This window comes from Podarcis pityusensis (genome assembly GCF_964106645.2).
Source record: "Podarcis pityusensis genome assembly, chromosome: 2".
Lineage (NCBI taxonomy): Eukaryota > Metazoa > Chordata > Lepidosauria > Squamata > Lacertidae > Podarcis > Podarcis pityusensis.
This window is the reverse complement of record NC_138029.1, coordinates 107,124,287-107,145,342: the sequence shown is the minus strand read 5'-3', so window position 1 is coordinate 107,145,342 and position 21,056 is coordinate 107,124,287. Positions and strand designations below refer to the sequence as shown.

At 46.0% G+C, this 21,056-nt stretch overlaps 2 protein-coding genes across 4 annotated transcripts in view; both read left to right on the top strand.

Moving 5' to 3' along the window:
• Positions 1–143: 143 nt before the first annotated feature.
• JAGN1 (jagunal homolog 1) lies at positions 144–3,288 on the top strand. Its single transcript, XM_080993386.1, has 2 exons — positions 144–303; positions 1,627–3,288. Exons 1-2 carry the CDS (start codon positions 215–217, stop codon positions 2,087–2,089), a joined length of 552 nt encoding a protein of 183 aa, XP_080849512.1. The 5' UTR covers positions 144–214; the 3' UTR covers positions 2,090–3,288.
• A 5,974-nt stretch (positions 3,289–9,262) lies between these two features.
• IL17RE (interleukin 17 receptor E) overlaps positions 9,263–21,056 on the top strand; it is a 52,637-nt gene continuing 40,843 nt past the window's right edge. Inside the window, exons 1-2 of one of the 3 annotated variants that reach the window (XM_080991960.1) lie at positions 9,263–9,452; positions 19,619–19,813. The gene's annotated coding sequence lies outside the window, so the exon portion shown is untranslated. Of the gene's footprint in view, positions 9,453–19,541; positions 19,814–21,056 lie in introns of those variants that run through there. The other 2 variants (XM_080991961.1, XR_013982114.1) reach the window with 2 other exon arrangements.

Here is a 21,056-nt window from a genome sequence, read left to right as displayed (position 1 = left end):
CCGCCTTCCCTTCTCCTACTAACTAGGCGATTGGGCAGCGTCACACGAGAGACGGCGAGAGCTACCAATCAGAGAGGCGCGGGCGAGCAAACAGCCGCCCCCCCCCCCGCTTCCAACATTATAGCCACCGACGCGAAGGGATCGGGAACGGCCTTGGTTTGACGCATGCGCACTTGGGTTCGCTTACCTGCTTCGCTAACCCCACTGGTGAAAGATGGCGTCCCGCGCGGGACCTCGAGCCGCTGGAACCGACGGCAGCGACTTCCGGCACCGGGAGCGCGTGGCACAGCACTACCAAATGAGGTGGGGTGCGGGGTGGGGCCAGCAAGCCGCGCGCCCAGCGGGGGAAACCAGGCTGCTTCCCCCGCCTCCGCAGCAGTGCACGTTGCCGGAGCTTCCCGCTGTCATCCCTCCTTAGTCATTCGCCGTCGTGGGGTCCCCCCCGTCCGCTTATCGGGCAGCGTCCTTGCGTTTTCGCCGCCGCCCTCTTGCTCAAAAGTGTGGGGGAAAGCTAAATGCATGTAACGTCGTTGTGCAGATCGCCCGGTAAATCACTATGCAGTAAGACGGGGTGGGGGGGGGAGGAGATCATGTGTTGTGTGAAGAGGTTGATGGCTCGGCCACCTACTAATGAGGTTTTGTTTTGTTATTCCTCTGCCTGTGCCTTTCACACAGCTGGAGATTCAGCTGGCCAGGCTTTTTCCATCAGAGTATCTGCACTAGGAAAAGTTTTCCTCTACTGAATTTTGATTTCTTGTGCGGCTGCTAAAGGCACAGGAAATTTGTTCTTTTTTTAAAAAAGCTGGCAGCTGGATTGCAGCTCCACCTTCCTTGCAGAATATTAGAATTAAATTATCAGCAGCACCCCCCATAAAATATTCGATTCTCTGTTCTTTAAAATAGGATCACCCCAATCGCCACAGACCAGTACAGTCGGAATTCTTTTGCTCAATTGGTCGAGAGCAGCCTATGTTGGACTCCAAATCCTTTCGGCCTTTGTCATCATGGCCTGTGGTTACAGATGATGGGAGCTGTAGTCCAACAGCACTTGAGGGCTCATGGTTGAGGATGTAGAGCAGCGTCGGTCAACTCTGGGTCCCTGGATGTTGCTGGACTACAGCTGTCGTTATCCCTAGCCAGCTCAGCCAGCAGTCAGGGATGATGGCAGTTGCATTGCAACAATGTCTGGGGATCTGAGATGAGAATAAGTGACACAAAAACGAAAACATTGGATGTTGTTGGACTACAACTCCCATCATCCCTGTTCACTGGTCATGCTGGCTAGGCATGATGGGAGTTGTAGTCCAACAACATCTGGGGACCCACAGGTTGAGAAACACTGGCTTAGAAGCTTATTTTGGCATTAAGTGGTACATACATTAATAAATAGCAATAATATTATAATTCTGCAGTCTGAGATGGTAGGGGTTAACATCCAGAAAATCAACTCCCTGCTTTGGGTTTGGGTTTGGTTGGGTTTTTCTTAGCTTATAGCCTATGTCATTCTGCCTAGTTCTTCACCAGTTTGTCTTGGTGTTGACTATCTCACCACCATATTTGAAATTACCTTTTAGTGCTGGCTCTTGCTGACCCTTGCCGCCCCCTCCCTCCCTCTGCTTCCCACAGTGTGTCCCTCAAGTCCGAGATTAAGAAGTTGATCTACATGCAGATAGCGCTGTGGCTTCTGGTGGCAGCGCAGATGTGTGTCGCTCACTTCAAGCTGCTGCCCCACGACCAGGTGGCCATGCCTTACCAGTGGGAGTACCCGTACCTGCTCAGCATCATCCCTTCGCTCTTCGGCCTCTTCTCCTTCCCGCGGAACAACATCAGCTACCTGGTCATCTCCATGATCAGCACGGGCCTTTTCTCAGTGGCGCCTCTCATCTATGGCAGCATGGAGATGTTCCCGATGGCGCAGCAGCTCTACCGCCATGGCAAGGCCTACCGCTTCATCTTTGGCTTCTCCGCCGTCTCCGTCATGTACTTGCTGGTGGTGGTCGCCGTGCAGGTTCACGGCTGGCAGCTGTATTACAGCAAGAAGCTGCTGGACTCCTGGTTTACCAGCACACAGGAGAAAAAGAAGAAATGAACAGGCGGCCAGGAGTTCACCTGCATGCAGCGATGTCTGGGGGCTTGGGGTGGGGGCTCAGGGGTGCCCTGCTCAAGCAGAGGCAGGTGGCGCTATTTGGGATTCTCTGCCCTCCCCATCTTGCCAAGCTGATGGGAGATGGCAAGGGCTCCGTTTGAGCAGGGTGAAAGCCTCTGTGGGTGCCTTCCGACCCTCTGCTGGCAGCCACAGGGACTAGCAGCTGCAGACTTGGGCAACCCTCCTTTTGGGAGGGATTTATGGGAGAGGCATCTGGTGCCTTTCAGAAAGACCTTACCTAGCTTGCTCAGACTGAGAGATGCAGGACGCTCCTGCTGCTTTGAATGCTGAATCGTGACCAGGCAGACTGACTCCATCTTCTTGAGTTGGTTAGATGTGAGTTGGGTAAGAGGATGTGAGTTCATGGTGAGGCTTCAGGTCCCATCACGTTTCACCCATCTTAAGAGTTCCCAATCAAGCCCTTTTGAGAGATTATGCTATGTGTACTTACCGTATTTTTCTGTGTATAACGACCCCTATTTTTTGGGACCGCAACAAAATAATTTGGGGGGGAAATTGCTCAGAGTTCTTGCACTTTTTGTGGGGAGATTGCCCAGAGTTGTTGAGCTTGGGGGAGGGGGGCACCACTGCAAAACGCTCGACAGCCTACCCCACAATGCAAACCGCACACATCACTACAGACATCAATCGTCTACATACTACTACTACTACTACTACTAATAATAATTTATTATTTATACCCCGCCCATCTGGCTGAGTTTCCCCAGCCACTCTGGGCAGCTACCAATCAAGTGTTAAAAACAGTACAGCGTTAAATATTAAAAACTTCCCTGAACAGGGCTGCCTTAAGATGTCTTCTGAATGTCAGGTAGTTGTTTATCTCTTTGACATCTGATGGGAGGGCGCCACTACCGAGAAGGCCCTCTGTCTGGTTCCCTGTAGCCTCACTGCCCAAAGCCCAACTGCCCAATTGACGCAACCACAGCCTGCTGTCCCTTGCTCATTTAGTCATGTAGATGGGTTTCCATCTTTGCTCATAACCCCCCTTGCCTTTTCCTATAAATGCCCGGGTGCCCCAGAGACTGCTGTCGCCACCCCATTCCCAACTAATGAGTTTCAGCACACACACACACCCCCCCATGTACTTGGGTACCAAATAAAGAAAAATATTGCAGAACGTTGCACCTGGGTTTTGTTTTTAATTAGCAGGGGGTGGGTGTGATGGTGGCAGCTGGCTCGAGCTGCTAGAGGTGAAACCACCCTCAATCATGTATTGTCCTGTCTTCAGGAGGCGCTGAGGGCCTTGTAGTGCCAGATAACAATGTGGTGTGCATGAGTGCTAAGACTGCCCACCAGTACCTCCAGTGTCCGTGAAAGGTCTCAGTAAATATCCCCTCAAAAATGTGCACATGAGAGGCTGTTTGTGCCTTCTGCTCAGTTCCTGTTCACATTGGAACATGCCCCATTAAGCTTGGACACATTTCATTGGATGTTGCAGTTGGACAGCCACCTTCCTATCCATACTGGAAAGAAGCAAAGAGCTCTCTCTGAGCAAGTGCAGCAGTGGCGTAGATGTCATTTTCCCCTACTTATGTGAATGCCCTATGTTGGCTCTTTTTTCTGTTCTTTGAGAGGTGGCAGCCATTTTGTGTTGCTCCATTCCCCACAGCAGCCATCTTGTGATGGGTGCCCTTTCTCAAAATTCCAAGGATGCCCACTGGCCTAAGGAATGCCACTGTCAATAGGAAAGAAAGTGGAGATTTGTGTGGTGAGAATATGATCTGTCAGGGATCTCTTGCCTACATAGAAAGCTTCCTTGAGGTAGTCACAAGAGTTGTAGACATTTGCTCCCCTGTGCAAAAAGAATCTGAGGAACAGAACAAGATTGGTCCAAAAAACAACTCTTAATACAGATCTACACCATACATTTAAATCATGTCCAAAGCACATGAGTTCCTGCAAAGAATTCTGGGTACCGTAGTTTGCTAAGAGGGCTGAGGATAGTAGCTCTGTGAGGAGGAATTTGAGGCAGATCTCCCCATTCTATGTCTGATACTCTAATCAAGCTTAACATGCTGATTCTCTAATAGCTACTTATAATTGCTCCCATACCACAATATTATTATTTTATTCTGATATATCTCAAGCAGTAGGAAATTGGGACAAAATTTAATAATACTCTGGATCTTATTCTTGTTGAATGGTGGTTATTCTGATTTTCTGGTTACATGTGTCCTATTGTTCAGAAAAATGTGGTGCAGCCAACTCATTCAACTGCAGAAGGTCAAGAAACCCGGTAAATTGGAGGGGGGGGAGAGAAGTTGCAATGTCATTATTCAAGATGGCAGATGAGCCAACTGCCACGCTCGCAGCTGCATTATTTCTTTTAAAGAATTGTTGTACAAGGTGACAAAACCGCCAGGTAAGCAGGTGGGCAATGATCCAAGAATCTCGGGGTGCTATGCATCCTCAGCTAAAACCATGCACTGAGTGAGAATGTTTCTGACCACTCTGAAACGGAAGCAAGCCCTACTGCGGCACGAATAATAGCACATGCTACTGAGGGAGGACTGGGAACCCATGAGAGCTACAACCAGGGCCATTTTCCCCCAGCTGGAACTTACTCAGTTCTGGCACCTTTCAGGTGGGTGCACTTGCCATGACGAGAGAACAAGGGAGACATTCATGATGAGTTCCGGTACCTCTTTTTCTAGAAAAATAGCACTGTGCAACAATTCTAAAAGGATTCCTCTGAAAAGACTGCAGAGTCTACAATAGGAATAGGCCTGAGGCACAACACTTCCATTGAGACCTTTACTAAAGTCACTGCGAATCTACTGCCTACGGTGGATACCCTGGAAGAACATAAATAACACAAGTAATCTGAGACTGAGAGGTGTCCTTGAAGAAATGAGGAAAGCAGGATTTAATTACCACCTCGGTGACATGATTTAAAGAGGTTTTCCCAGACATTTCCGATACTAGCAACATCCCAGAGGCCAAATATTCTTCAGGTGTGCGCCGTAAAAAGAAATGTGGAACACCCAAGCAGTACCCAACACAGAATGAGAAGGAGCGAAAGTACTAACTTTCCAGGATCTCGGTGCAGCTACATTGCAAAAAAAAAAAAAAAAGGACTTTAAGCAAGTTGCAGGAAAGTTACGCTCTGCAGGGGTGAGAGATGACTGGGAATTTTCCATTCCAGCTTGATAGCATCCCGTGATTCAAAGGTGCTGACAGAAACCACACAGACAGATGCAAACAGCAGTTTGGTGGCAGTTTTAGAGGATGACACAGGCAGCTCCAAGGACAGCGAAGAGGATAGGAGGCTGGAAGCAAAAAACAGAAAAATTAAAAAAAAACAAAGGTCCTCAGGGACAGAGACACTCGAGATAACCAATACCGTCCACTTTATAGAGCATGAAGTTCATAAAAGTTTTCTGAAGGAGGAATTTTATTAAGGGGGAGGGGATTTGAATTGGATGTGGAATATGCAAAAGGATAAGGGGAGATAGTAAATTCCAGATGTCCTGAGGGTGCAAATCTGGATATCCCCTCCCTGACACATGAAGGACTGTCAATCCAGCAGGCATAATACTCGCACCTCTATTACTTAGGGAATTGCCCACTCACTGCAGCAAAGTAACAAACTACAGTGGTACCTTGGGTTACAAACACTTCGGGTTACAGACGCTTCAGGTTACAGACTCCACTAACCGAAAAGTAGTACCTCGGGTTAAGAACTTTACCTCAGGATGAGAACAGAAATTGTGCGGCTGTGGCGCGGCGGCAGTGGGAGGCCCCATTAGCTAAAGTGGTACCTCAGGTTAAGAACAGTTTCAGGTTAAGAACGGACCTCCAGAACAAATTAAGTTCTTAACCCGAGATACTACTCGAGTTACAAACACCTTAGGTTACAAAAGCTTCAGGTTACAAACTCCACTAACGTGGAAGATTTACCTCGAGTTGAAAACTTTGCCCCAGGATGAGAACGGAAATCGTGTGCTGGCAGCGTAGCAGCAGCAAGAGGCCCCATTAGCGAAAGCACGCCTCTAGTTAAGAACAGTTTCAGGTTAAGAACGGACCTCCGGAATGAATTAAGTTTGTAAGACATGCCTCCCTGTTTGAAAATGAGGTGATCATTTTCACTATATGCAGTCTGTACAACCTGGAAAATAAATGTGACAAGACGAAGTTACTGAGACTAGAGGTACCACTGTATTCACAATAAGGTGGTACCTCGGGTTACAGACGCTTCAGGTTACAGACTCTGCTAACCCAGAAATAGTACCTCGGGTTAAGAACTTTGCTTCAGGATGAGAACAGAAATTGTGCTCCGGTGGCGCAGCAGCAACAGGAGGCCCCATTAGCTAAAGTGGTACCTCAGGTTAAGAACGGTTTCAGGTTAAGAACGGACCTCCAGGACGAATTAAGTTCTTAACCCGAGGTACCACTGTATGGCTGTTTGGTGTCTCTGACTCATGTCCTGACTTCTACAGATTTGCAAGTGTTTGCAGGGGTCTGGCATTGGAATCTCAATTCTGATTCATTCAGTGGAAATCCACAGTAGATAAAGCCAAGGAGAGGGCTTTCCCCTCCACTGAATGATTCTTTTCTTAACTTCATTTTTCAGTGTCTGAAAAGACTTATAACAAGCAATCCCCATATATCCCCCCACCTCCAATAAAAATTCCATGCATATTCAGTGGTAAACAATACATTTAAATATTGAGCTGGTTTGTACAATATCTTAAGAGTTATCAGTGAAGCGTCTTCTAATCTCTGCCTTAACAGATTGTTCCATAGCGAGCCGTGGGTGGGGAAGAGATAGCAAACATGCACTATACTGTTCCAAAATCATCTTCAGCCTTTGTGTTTCTTAGTGCGCTAATATACTTTGTTAGTTTCTCCATAAGAGTTGTGTTCTGTGGTCTGCCTTACCATGCCTCTAGAGTTAAGTTTGTAGCTGTTTTCCAATATTGGACTAACAGGTATCTTGTTGCAGACATGAGAAAGATTAGTAGGTTCATTAAAGAGTAAATTATTATCGGTATCTATAGACAGATTTAGTAATGTTACAGGTAGCCAAGTTGGTCTGCCGTAGTTGAAACAAAACAAAACAAAACAAAACAAAACAAAACAAAACAAAACAAAACAAACAAATAAACAAACAAATAAAATCCTTCCAATAGTACCTTAAAGGTAAAGGGACCCCTGACCATTAGGTCCAGTCATGGCCGACTCTGGAGTTGCGGCGTTCACCTCGCTTTATTGGCCGAGGGAGCCGGCGTATAGCTTCCAGGTCATGTAGCCAGCATGACTAAGCCGTTTCTGGCGAACCAGAGCAGCGCACGGAAACGCCATTTACCTTCCCGCCAGAGCGGTACCTATTTATCTAGTTGCACTTTGACGTGCTTTCAAACTGCTAGGCTGGCAGGAGCAGGGACCAAGCAACGGGAGCTCACCCTGTCGCGGGGATTTGAACCACCGACCTTCTGATCAGCAAGTCCTAGGCTCTGGTTTAACCCACAGCGCCACCCGCGTCCCAATAGCATCTTAGAGACCAACTAAGTTAGTAAGATTTAGTAAAGTTATCCTTGGATCAGCTTGTGCTATGTGTCCCCTAATAGAAAAAAAATGTATTCAAATACTTTTTCCCAAAATAATTGCAAAGGCTTGTTGCCTGTTTGTGTTATCAGTTTCACAGTGCAAATCCATTTCCCACAATCAATTTTAATGAGATTGGATCCCCTCTCATCACATTGCAGATAATATTGTAGGCATCTGAGAGTAATTTTCTGATGGGTAAGTAGAATTTAAAATTGGTTCCAATAAGTTTTACTTTTCTAAGTAGAAGTGGAAAAAGTTAATTGAAAACAAGCTAAGGGGATTTTTCAACTAGTTTAACACACAGTTCTTTTATAGAGTCTGGCATGAAGGCAGCATCATCTAATCGACTGTTACATGCTTTGATGTTTCTTAGACCAAATTACCTTTCCCCACCCACTCTTTTTAAAAGGTAGATTTTATCGCTTTTCTCCCCACACACGTCTTTTGTTTTTCTAGTTATATCTGTTCGTTGCTGCTTTTGCTGTACTCAAATGATAATTATTTCTATTCCTCCTCTAGCTGCTTTTGCACTCAATTCTTTATATGCACAGAATTCTTTCTCTTTAATTTTTTTATGGGTTTTAATCCCCCCCCCCCCCGGTTTTAAACTGCTTTTATGGGTCCTAGTTTAACCTGTCTAGCGGTTTTACTTTTTATTGTGCAAGGCAATTGATAAATGCCATTAACTGAATAAAAACAGGAATAAAAACGCTAAAGGAAACCTTCTTGCTTCTAATAGCTTTTTTGGCCCTCCTTGTCAACCATGCTGAAATCCCCTTGGCCTAGGTGCTACCCTTTCCCGATCTGCAGTATAAATTACAGTGGTACCTCGGGTTACATATGCTTCAGGTTACACACTCCGCTAACCCTGAAATAGTGCTTCAGGTTAAGAACTTTGCTTCAGAATAAGAACAGAAATTGTGCTCCGGTGGCGGGGCGGCAGCAGGAGGCCCCATTAGCTAAAGTGGTGCTTCAGGTTAAGAACAGTTTCAGGTTAAGAACGGACCTCCGGAACGAATTAAGTACTTAACCCGAGGTACCACTGTATAGCTGAACTCCGCTTATTGTGGTTTTGAACAGCCCCCAGGCGTTCTGGAAAGATTTGAGCCTCTTCTTTGCCTTCCAACCTCCTTTTGCCAATCCCCTCACTTCTTTTGAAGATTCCTCATTCGAAGTCAAACGCAACTGTGTTTGGTTTTCTCCGCCATTTGCAGATCTAATATTTGCTGAATCTGATAGCGCTATGGTCACTGTTCCCAGTTGCATACATACGATTAAGTCCAGGGTTAGCAAACAAAGAAAGCGATATGACTCATGCAAGTTGCAGAAAAATAAAGTAGTATTGCTAATGCAAATTAGAAAGTATTACTAAGGCAAGATCTCTTTGTGGCCGAGATTAAATCTCTGTGATAGCGTAATAACATAGAGCCAGCATGTGGCGTATTGAATCTCCAAGGACATCCTGTCGTGGGAGGGATGTGTGTAAAAAAAGGCAGGTTATGAAGGCCAGAAAGAGCCTGGAGGTTTGGGTGTGTATGGAAAGGGGGTGGAAATGGGAGGAGAAATCTTGAGGAGGGCCGTGAGAAGAGTTATAAAAGGTGATGCTTGCTGTTAGATGATCGGCAAATAAAGCTCCTGTTGCCTTCATAAAACGAATCAAGGTCCTCTCTGAGAAACAACCCCATAATTCTGGCCTGAATCCATGGAAACAAGAGACACAACTAAACAGAACCTGGTAAAATGTTCTTTTATCTTTTCGATGTATGTTTTAAACATTGCATTATGTATGCTTTTATGATTGCGAATTGCTTTAGGACATGTTATATGGAGTAGTGGCAATTAACAAACGCTCGTAGTAATTACTAGTGCCTTTTTTCGGGGGGGGGGGTACGCATAGCCCTAAACACGTTGTGAATCTAAGCTTGGCCTCATTGAGGGGCAGTATTTCAATATGAGTAGGAAAATGAGAGTACCCCTAAACATTTAGAAAAAAGAGCACTGGTGATGATATCCCTATTTTAAAAGCACTCTTTGATATACAGTGGTACCTCGGGTTACATACGCTTCAGGTTACAGACTCCGCTAACCCAGAAATAGTGCTTCAGGTTAAGAACTTTGCTTCGGGATGAGAACAGAAATCGTGCTCCGGCGGCACAGTAGCAGCAGGAGGCCCCATTAGCTAAAGTGGTGCTTCAGGTTAAGAACAGTTTCAGGTTAAGTACGGGCCTCCAGAACGAATTAAGTACTTAACCCGAGGTACCACTGTACGTGATAGTCCCGAGTAGGGAACCGCCAGCCAGGAGCGTTAATTTGAAATTCACCTGCCCACAGAGAATTTTAAATCAATATGCAGAGAGGCAAGGAAAGGTATTAACATTTAGTTAGGACAATGCTTCCCAGTTCTCAGGAACTGCTTGATTATTTCACATCCGGGAGGAGACGCCTCATTTAAAAAAGGAAAGCGTAAAATGGTTTAAATATTTACGTCACAGGGTGCGCATGGACTCTCAGCCAAATACAAGTTGAGCAACCAATATGAAACCAAGATGGTTAACACGTTGGTTTTATGAATCCTCTTCCTCCTCCTCTGTCTTCTCTCTCTCTCTCTCATAGAGGCATATTTCCACATCAATTTGCATAGAAATTAAAACCGACATATATACAGTTCATCAGGTTGTACTGGACGTGGGTGAAGCTGCCTCAAATTATTATTATTTCAAATAACTTTATTAATTAAAAAGGACATACAGTGGTACCTCTGGTTAAGTACTTAATTCGTTCCCGAGGTCCGTTCTTAACCTGAAACTGTTCTTAACCTGAGGTACCACTTCAGCTAATGGGGCCTCCCGATGCTGGCACACCGCCGGAGCACGATTTCTGTTCTCATCCTGAAGCAAAGTTCTTAACTCGAGGTACTATTTCTGGGTTAGTGGAGTCTGTAACCTGAAGCGTATGTAACCTGAAGCGTCTGTAACCCGAGGTACCACTGTACACACAATAACTCGACTTGAAACCTACCAACCAGACAGCTTTCAAAGATCAACTCACACCCCTGTATTTTAGTCCAAGAAATCTTTGCACATGTTGCCATGGGATTTCAGTGGAACGCGCTTACTGTCTCATGTATTCCAGAAGCGGTTGCCATGTGTTATAAAAAAAGTGAGGATTTCCTTTCCCTTTGGCACGTCCCTCAAATCAGGCCCATGCAGAGCTTGTCTGAGGCCCAAGGCAGAAGTCTTGTCCGTAAGATGTGCCACGGCCCTGCCGCTCCCTAATCTGATCTGACAGTACATACTAGTACGCAATAATGCAGATCCAGATTTTATTATCGAAGCCATGCAGTGCATACAGACAGCATGGCCGATTTGCCCAATAAGACCCTGGTTGGCTGGGAGGAATGGGGCATCCTTGGCATGGCAGCCTGGTGGAGACCCCCAGCCAATTTAGCCCTCTGAGTGTACCCTGCTGCCCCCTGCCCTGCATGGGCCTGTCTCGAATTATTTTTATGTTGCGTAGTTTGCTGGGTAAAGGTAAAGGGAACCCTCACCATTAGGTCCAGTCGTAGCCGACTCTGGAGTTGCGGCGCTCATCTCGCTTTATTGGCCAAGGGAGCCGGTGTATAGCTTCTGGGTCATGTGGCCAGCATGACTAAGCCGCTTCTGGCGAACCAGAGCAGCGCACGGAGCAGCGCACGGAAACACCGTTTACCTTCCCACCGGAGTGGTACCTATTTATCTACTTGCACTTTGACGTGCTTTCGAGCTGCTAGGTGGGCAGGAGCAGGAACCGAACAACGGGAGCTCACCCCGTCGCGGGGATTCGAACCGCCGACCTTCTGATCGGCAAGTCCTAGGCTCTGTGGTTTAACCCACAGCGCCACCCGCGTCCCTTAGTTTGCTGGGTAGCCTCAGACAAAAGACTGCCTTGGCTTAGCCTTCTTCCTTGTCTGTTGCGGGAGATAAAAGCTAAGGATTGTGAAGCTCTTTGAAGATGTAAAAGCATTCTGGAAAAGGTGGCATGTTGTATGCTGAATTATTTTACGCTGGGACAGGACGGGCGGACTGTAGATCAGCTGTAGAGCAGATGCTTTGGATGCAGAAAGTCCCAGGCTGAGATCTCAAGCTAAAAGGATCAGGCAGATCAGGAGAGCTGTTGCCAGCCAAAGTAGACAATATTGAGCGAGATGGATAAAATAGTCCAACCTGGTACAAAAGCAGTTTTCTATGTAGTACTTAAACTTTGAGGGGGGGAGGGTGTTAGAATAAAAATGATCACATATATTTTCAAATATGCAAGGAGTGCCTGGAAACATTTTTGCTGGGACATTGCTGCAACTCCCAGCGAAGTGTGGTGGCTGCACTGCTTTTATGCGGCAGCCGCTACATACATTGCTATGGTGTGCACAAGAGGGAGCCCTTAGCAGATTTATTTACTTTACAGATTGCAAATTAAAGGTAAAGGAACCCCTGACTGTTAGGTCCAGTTGCAGACAACTCTGGGGCTCATCTCGCTTTATTGGCCGAGGGAGCCGGCGTACAGCTTCCGGGTCATGTGGCCAGCATGACTAAGCCGCTTCTGGCGAACCAGAGCAGCGCACGGAAACGCCGTTTACCTTCCCACAGGAGTGGTACCTATTTATCTACTTGCACTTCGTGCTTTCGAACTGCTAGGTTGGCAGAAGCTGGGACCGAGCAACGGGAGCTCACCCCGTCATGGGGATTCAAACCGCCGACCTTCTGAACGGATTAGGTAGTGCTAATACAGCCACGCAACATATAGGGCTTTTTAGAAAGCAGGAACTCACCATAACTCGGTTCTGGCACCTCTCAGGTGGGCACTGTTGCCATTACAGTGGAGCCTCGTGTTATGTACCATCCTCCTTGCGAACGCTGTGGGTTACGAGCTCCGCTAACCTGGAAGTAGATGCCCCTTGTTGCGACCTTTGCCCCAGGATGAGAGTGGAAGTTGTGCGCGGCTGCAGCAGGAGGCGCCATTAGCCAGCGGTTTTGGGTTACAAATGGACCTCCAAAACGGATTAAGTTTATAACTGGAGGTACCACTGTACAGTTATACCTTGAATCTCAAACACCTTGTAGCTCGAGCGCCTTGGCTCCCAAACAAATTGGCTCTCGATCAATTGAAACCCGGAAGTGAGTGTTCCGGTTTTCGAATGATTTTCAGAAGCCGAACGTCCGACGGGGCTTCCATGGCTTCTGACTGGTGGCAGGAGCTTCCTGCAGCCAATCAGAAGCCACACTTTGGTTTCTGAACGTTTTGGAAGTCGAACGGATTTCCGGAACAGATTCCATTCGACTTCCAAGGTACAACTGTATAAGATAACAAGAGAGGTGTTTATGGTGAGTTCCGGCAGTGGCACCTCTTTTTCTAGAAAAATAGCGCTGCCAACATGTTATACAATGCAATTTTAACCACATGGCCTATCTTCTGCTGGAAAAGCTGCTGAGGAGTGGCTGAGTGAGAACAAGAGAGGAAGGTTGGAATGCTTAAGCCTTTCCCCGCCGCAATTTTTGGGCAGTGGCTTTTCCTTTGCTGATTTCAGTGATGTGTTTGGCACTGCAAACAAGCATTTGAAACCCTGCGGGGAAGAGAGCACATTCCCGCCATCTATTTAAAAGCACATCTGAAGCACAAAGAATCCTGGGAGCTGTTGTTTGTTAAGAGTGCTGGGAATGGAAGCACTGTAGAGGGTAAAACTACAGTTCCCGGTGTTATGTACTGAAGTTCTCACCCTGGGCTAGTAGGGGGATACTGTAGATAGTTTTCACTCAGGTCCACATATGCAAATAAGGGATTGAAAGTGATGTTCAGTGATTGGATAGTTACAGAAAGTGGTTACTGTTGCATTGTAGTGGAGCTCTGTATAAGCAGGCTGGCTGAATCCTTCAGTTCAGTTCTGTTCTGGCCTGTGAATAAACAAGAGCTGTTTGAAGAATCGCTGTGTTGTCTGATATGTTCACCCACAACTTAACACCCAGGATTCTTTGAGGGAAGGCATATGCTTAAAATGTGCTGCAGATGACTGGTGGGGATGTGGCCTTTTCAGAAGAGGATTGGGAGGAAGCAAGTTGGTGGGGAAGGGGTTAAGCACTCTGCCTCTTGTCGCTGCATTCAGAATAGCTTTTCTAGGAGGGAAAAGGATCACCGGGCTACCATTTAATAAATTTAGTGGCCATCAGAAACTTAACTAATTCGAACCAAGAAATGAATGGTTCAAATATGCCTTTGCTACCAACGGTGCAGTACTCAAGGGTAGGCAATAATGGCACCAAATGTCTGAAATACAGTGGTACCTCAGGTTAAGTACTGAATTCGTTCCAGAGGTCCGTTCTTAACATGAAACTGTTCTTAACCTAAAGCATCACTTTAGCTAATGGGGCCTCCCGCTGCCGCCGCGCCACTGGAGCACAATTTCTGTTATCATCCTGAAGCAAAGTTCTTAACCTGAAGCACTATTTCTGGGTTAGCGGAGTCTGTAACCTGAAGCGTATGTAACCCGAAGCATATGTAACCTGAGGTACCACTGTAGTACAGAACAATCCCGAAGCCATTTTGCCCCTTCCAGCCACCTCAAAATTTTTCTGCAGTGAGGAAGGAAATGGGAAAACCTCACCATTGCCTCTTTGCTCACAAATCCTATCTTAAGGGCGTATTGTGTATGAACAGGGTGAGCCTGTGACCTGGGTTCAGGAAAGAAGTATTTAGCGTCTTAAAAGGAATGGCCTGGCTGCCTAGGTAAAGCAACCAAGTGACCATTATCAGTATCTTGCCAGACAGGATTTCTGCAGTAGCCCGCCCCCTTCTGCGATGTATGTATGTATGATGTTTAGGGGGGCGGTCTTTGGCTACAGGGTGGGCAGCTTCAAAAGTCTATATAAGGGCTTGTGCACCATTGTTCTGGGTCCCGCCTGCCTCCTGCGTGTGGTTGTGAGCTCCCTGTTGCAACAGTTAATAAAGATCAGGCTTACTAACTGCCTTGCTTCTCAGTATTCTCTGGTTGGCCTCTGTTATTTTCTCCTACCAATAGAGAACCTACTATATGGGCTCTATATGGGCTCTTAGATCCCCCATAAGGGAAAGGGAGCAGTATTTTTATTATAACATTGTAGGGCCATAGCAAACCCCCCAAAGGCCTTTCTTAGAAAGGAGAGGTCCGTCAGGAGAACAAGGCTGGCATTGATGGAACAGGCTCAAATGTTTATTATTGAAGGTTGTAAAGAGATAAGCAAACTCAGGAATGCACATGGCCGTGGTGATGTGGGAGATGGCAGGGATGAGAGATGGCAGGAAGGAGGGAAACCAAGACCTTACATGGTAATAGGACCTTACTATAACTTTTGATTTCCCAGAAATCAGGTGGTTTACAAGAAATCAGGTGGTATTGTATTCTGCAAATGTATAAAAAGCTGGCTCGCTCAGAATTCGGGGCAGACATCGGGCAAACGCGTGTCTGTACCATTTTGTCATGACAAAGGGATTTTTCCTGCTGTCATTTTAACTCTTTCAAGCTTCTCTATTGCTCCAAGGATCTCATCAGATAAGGAGATCATATATCATGTCCTTCAACATGGCAGCTCTATTTGTTGTTGTTAAAAAGTGGCACTTATCGTAACAACTTCATGGTGAGTTCTGGCAGCTATTTTTCTAGAAAAAAGCATGGGCCACCATCCTTTAATTTCAGCCCCTAATATGGGGTTAACAGCAACATTATTAGTAGTACAGTACTTGTAATACCTAAGGGACGCGGGTGGTGCTGTGGGTTAAACCACAGGGCCTAGGGCTTGCTGATCAGAAGGTCGGCGGTTCGAATCCCTGCGACGGGGTGAGCTCCCGTTGCTTGGTCCCTGCTCCTGCCAACCTAGCAGTTCGAAAACACGTCAAAGTGCAAGTAGATAAATAGGTACCGCTCCAGTGGGAAGGTAAACGGCATTTCCGTGTGCTGCTCCGGTTCGCCACAACAGGCTTAGTCATGCTGGCCACATGACCCGGAAGATGTACACCGGCTCCCTCGGCCAATAAAGTGAGATGAGCGCCGCAACCCCAGAGTCGGTCACAACTGGACCTAATGGTCAGGGGTCCCTTTACCTTTACCTTACTTGTAATACTACTACTACTACTACTACTACTACTAATAATAATAATGGTTTTGGTAAATATGATTAAGATAATCCATGCAAAGCACTTTGAACATGCCAAAGTGTTATATTATGCATTTAATCAGTAGAAAAATAATAATTGGTTGAATCCAAGCGTGGTAGGAATACATAGTTTAGTGATTTCCGTGTTGAAATCATCATGCAGCCACATAGATTCTGTTCTTCTCTAGACTTCTAGAGGTTTTCAGGATCACTGGGGAAACTCAAGAGCTTTAATTCAGACATCACACAATTAAATTCCTATTAGTCGGCCAATTATATTTCAGTTTGTTTTTCTCTGCTTAATTTCCATTACTTCCCCTTCACTCCTCTTTAATTATCTCTGTGTTTGTTTTTTTAATGATGAATAAGGAAGTGAAGCTTTAATTGGTTTGACCATGTTTGTCCTTTTTTGTCAATAATTCACCTCCTCTACAGAAAGGCCCCTTTGACCGCAAATGCGCTAGTATATTTAAAGCAGACACCTATTTCTAAATCTTGGGAAACTGTAGTTCGTTAAGGGTGCTGAGAACTGTAGCTCTGCCAGGATTAAACTACAGTTCTAATGTTTCTTTAGAGGGAGTATTGTGCTTTAAATGTATGGTGTGTATGCATAGTCTGTTTGTTTTGCTGTGGTCAAATGCTGCAATCATTTTACTACAGAGTAAACCACTGAACAAAAAACTTTCAGATGGAAATGGCCTTCCTTCCTTCCTTCCTTCCTTCCTTTCTTTCTTTCTTTCTTTCTTTCTTTCTTTCTTTCCTTCCAACCTGTCCTTCACCGCTAGGTCCCTGGGCTGGTTACAGCAATTTTAAAATACAGTGGTACCTCTGGTTAAGTACTTAATTCGTTCCGGAGGTCTGTTCTTAAACCTGAAACTGTTCTTAACCTGAAGCACCACTTTAGCTAATGGGGCCTCCTGCTGCTGCCGCACCGCCGGAGCACAATTTCTGTTCTCATCCTGAAGCAAAGTTCTTAACCTGAAGCACTATTTCTGGGTTAGCGGAGTCTGTAACCTGAAGCGTATGTAACCTGAAGCGTATGTAACCTGAGGTACCACTATACAATTTTAAATCAGTTTAAAACAAATTAGCGGGGGCAGGTTCCTAAAATACAAATATTCTGTTTTCGTATCCTCAATTTCTCACACAAGTGGCCAACAGGATAAAATTCTGGTCAGGCCAACAAATTCTGCTTAAATTCTGGGAACACAGACAAGTTCTCGAGGTGGGCTTATTAGTAGGTACAGTCTAGTTGTTTTATATACATCTGACTATAGGCTAAGATGGCTGCAAGTAAAGGCAGGCACAGAGCAATAATAGTACATGCCTACATCATGGCTTCATCATGGCTTCCATGTCCAGGCAGGCCTGAACCCAGGACGTTTTCATTTTAGAAATGAAGCGCTGCTCAGGTTAATAGGGGAAAGATACTCTCCAGAAGAACACATGATTATACTTAATTACATACTGCCTACAGTCGCTATGGAGACTCAGGAGCTGCTCCTTAGTGTGATGCTTTTTAAGCTTCCTTTCATTATGAAACTTGAACATTATTATATAAATGGCTGTTATCTGCCCCGATAAGACCTGGCGGGTTCTCACTATTACTGTGCTAAATATAATTGTGGCTCCATGTGTTCCTGGACTGCAAATCAACCCTTCTCCTTACTCCGATAAGTTTAATGCCAGCTCCCCACTTATTGTAAATAAACTGGGAAGGAGGGGAAATGTTTATCAGGATAATGACAAGGGGTTTGAAGGGTTAAAAAAAATGTCCTATACTGTGATCTTCATCCTGATTGCCCCCCCACCACCAGCTGCTATTTAAAGTTTTAGAAAGAATCATGCAGACCAAACCATGTGAAATGTGTGCCTTTATCCTTATCAGTCAATGTATCTTGCCATTAAGTTAGACTGCAGTCCTATGTATACTTATCTGAAAGTGTGCCCCACTGGAAACAGTGGCCCTTACTTCTGAGTAAGCGTACACAGGACCAGGTTTTGCATACGCGTATGGACTTAAGGAGGGACTTGGGTGGTGCTGTGGTCTAAACCACTGAGCGTCTTGGGCTTGCCGATCAGAAGTTCGGTGGTTCGAATCCCCGCGATGGGGTGAGCTCCTGTTGCTCGGTCCCAGCTCCTGCCAACCTAGCAGTTTGAAAGCACGTCAAAGTGCAAGTAGATAAATAGGTACCGCTCTGGCAGGAAGGTAAATGGCATTTCCGTGCTGGCCACATGACCAGGAAAAACTGTCTGTGGACAAACGCCGGCTCCCTCGGCCTGTACAGCGAGATGAGCACTGCAACCCCAGAGTCGTCTGCGACTGGACTTAACTGTCAAGAGTCCTTTACCTTTACCTTTATGGACTTCAGGGTAGGGCTTTTTTTTCAAGCTGGAACTTGCAGAAATTCAGTTCTGGCATCTCTCAGGTGGGCGCCTTTGCCATTCTAAGAGAACAAAGGAGGCGTTCATGGTGAGTTCCGGCACCTCCTTTTCTGGCACCGCTTCTGGGTATTGAAACAATGAATTCATTTATAATTACACTAATGAGATCAGGGGCGAAGGTGTCTGTGACATGAGAAAATGGCTCCTGGAACAGAGACCAAGGGTTCAAACCACAACATGAAGAGTTGGTTCTATATTATCAGAGGCATACGTAGGGTCCCTTGCGCCCTTGGCAAGGCGCTCCCCAGCTCCTCCCCAGCTCCCCAGCTCCAAAAAGAGAGGGGAAATGTCTCTGTGCTGTGGTGCAAAAAGGACAGTTTCAGCAACCATTCCATTCCATCGACAAACAGCTTTCCCCCCCTTATCTCCACCCCTTTAAACAGGGGAAGGGGGCAAGGTGCCTATGTGTGAAAAGGACAACAAGCAGCAGTTTTGGAGAGGCAAAAAAGGCCACAGACATTAAAGTAATGAGCATATATCCTACAACCCTCCTGGTATTCATGTGAGATATTTGCACATCTTTCCTAGGGTTCCCATATTTCAAAAAGTAGAATTCCTGAAACCCGCAAAGTTGTTGAGGTTTTTTTAGGAAACAACCAAAAATTTTTGGGAGGGAACAAACCCAGATTCTTGAGCTTTTGGGGGAAAACCTAGCCCCAAAATAGTGATTTTAAAGGTTTTGAGCTGTTTCCACTGCTTTTTCCATTGCGTTGCCATACATCCGGGCTTTCCCTGACACTTTGCCGTTTCGGCAAAATTCCCCCCAGACGCCATTTTTACACCCGAAAACCAGGACATGTCAGGAATTTCCCTAACGTTTTGCAAGCCTACATCTCTCCATTCTACATCTTCCCATTGATCATGTTGGAAGGGACCACAAGGGTCATGTAGTCCAACCTCCTGCAGGAATCTTTTGCCCAACCTGGGGCTCAGATCCAATTCCCAGTATTAAAGATTTAGGCCTCTTAATTAGTCTTGCCGCAGCAGCCTCAACCACATTGATGGAAAACGTCCCCCAACATACAGCGAGAAGAGGAAAAAAATGTTGATTTGATACCAACCTAGAAAGTGAATCCAAGGGTATCTGTTTCGACAGGAGTGTTGGCTAGCTTCAAGCTACCTGGCTCGTAGCATGAAGGATGTTTTCGCATGACTCATAGGTGGGCGGTAGTGAAAGGTCCTGGCTGTATATAGTAAATAGGAGTCGTATTGGCACCACAGAATGAGATGCACAGAAATAGCTGCAGTGTTATCTTTTCTGATGGGACAAATACCTGACAGGCTGCCTCCTTCCCCCTAGACCCCTCAGGTGTGAAGATCGGCAGAGGCCATTCTCTGTGGCAGCCCCTAAATTGTGGAACTCCCTCCCCACAGAGGTGTGTCTTGGCATTTTTGTTATATACAGCTTTCAGCAAATGCTGAAGACGCCCCTCTTTACCTTGGCTTTTGGCACCCGAGTTGTACGTCTTTAGCACCTGCCTTATTTCTTGTGATGGTAAGTTGTTTTGAAATGTTTTTAACACTGTGTTTTAATTGCTGCAACCGCCTCGGGACCTTAGGGTGAAGGGTGGGCTGTTCATAACAGAGATATCAAGAATAAGAATAACAACTGAAATGCTAAGACTGCTATGAGTTTTCATTCCTCAAAAGGGAGGGACTCCTTTTTCGGGCACTGGTATTTGGAGCAAAATCAAAATCAAACCAGATGTAGTAACAACCGCCACCCAAGAAGTCTTGTTCCGCCATTTTCTTTTTAATTGCACGTTTTAGTTGCATGTTTTTTCATGGACATGAGCCCTCTGCAAGGTATCGCAAGTCTCTGTGTTGGTTTTGCTGCAGCAGACTGAAGATTAAGTCAGTCCTTGAACATTTCGAGAGCTGCAGTATGCACACTACCGTATTTTTTGCTCTATAGGACTCACTTTTTCCCTCCTAAAAAGTAAGGGGAAATGTGTGTGCGTCTTATGGAGCAAATGCATGCTGCACAGCTATCCCAGAAGCCAGAACAGCAAGAGGGATTGCTGCTTTCACTGCACAGAGATCCCTCTTGCTATTCTGGCTTCTGAGATTCAGAATTTTTTTTCTTTCTTGTTTTCCTCCTCCAAAAACTAGGTGCGTCTTGTGGTCTGGTGCGTCTTATAGAGCGAAAGGTAACTTAAAATTATAGAATTGTAGAGTTGGAAGGGACCCTGAGGAGAATGTAGTCATGCTCCCTGCGATGCCGGAATATGCAGCTGCCCCATACGGGGAACGAACCTGCAACCTTGGCATTACAGTGGTACCTCGGGTTACAGACGCTTCAGGTTACAGATGCTTCAGGTTACAGATTCCGCTAACCCAGAAATAGTACCTCGGGTTAAGAACTTTTCTTCATGATGAGAACAGAAATTGCGCAGCGGCAGCGGGAGGCCCTATTAGCTAAAGTGGTGCTTCAGGTTAAGAACAGTTTCAGGTTAAGAACGGATCTCCAGAACGAATTATGTTCTTAACCTGAGGTACCACTGTATCAGCATTACGCTCTAGCCAACTGAGCTATCATCTGTGTTTAACGTGGAAATAAGTGCTGTGGAACTCAGTGGTGCAGTTAGATAATTTTAGAGTCTGAACTTGATGGTGTTAACCGGGGTGGTGAGGGGATTATCACTTCACATTTCAAAAGGCAGCCTTCCTTCATTGGGGGGGGGGGCTGCTTCTTAAGCCGAGTGGGGCCCTGGACTTCAAAGTCCTGCCCAGCTGGA

Coding starts and splice junctions, on each gene's coding strand:
- JAGN1 (XM_080993386.1), top strand. CDS start 215: ATGGCGTCCCGCGCGGGACCTCGAGCCGCTGGAACCGACGGCAGCGAC. Junction 304..1,626: donor GCACAGCACTACCAAATGAG/GTGGGGTGCGGG, acceptor TGCTTCCCACAG/TGTGTCCCTCAAGTCCGAGA.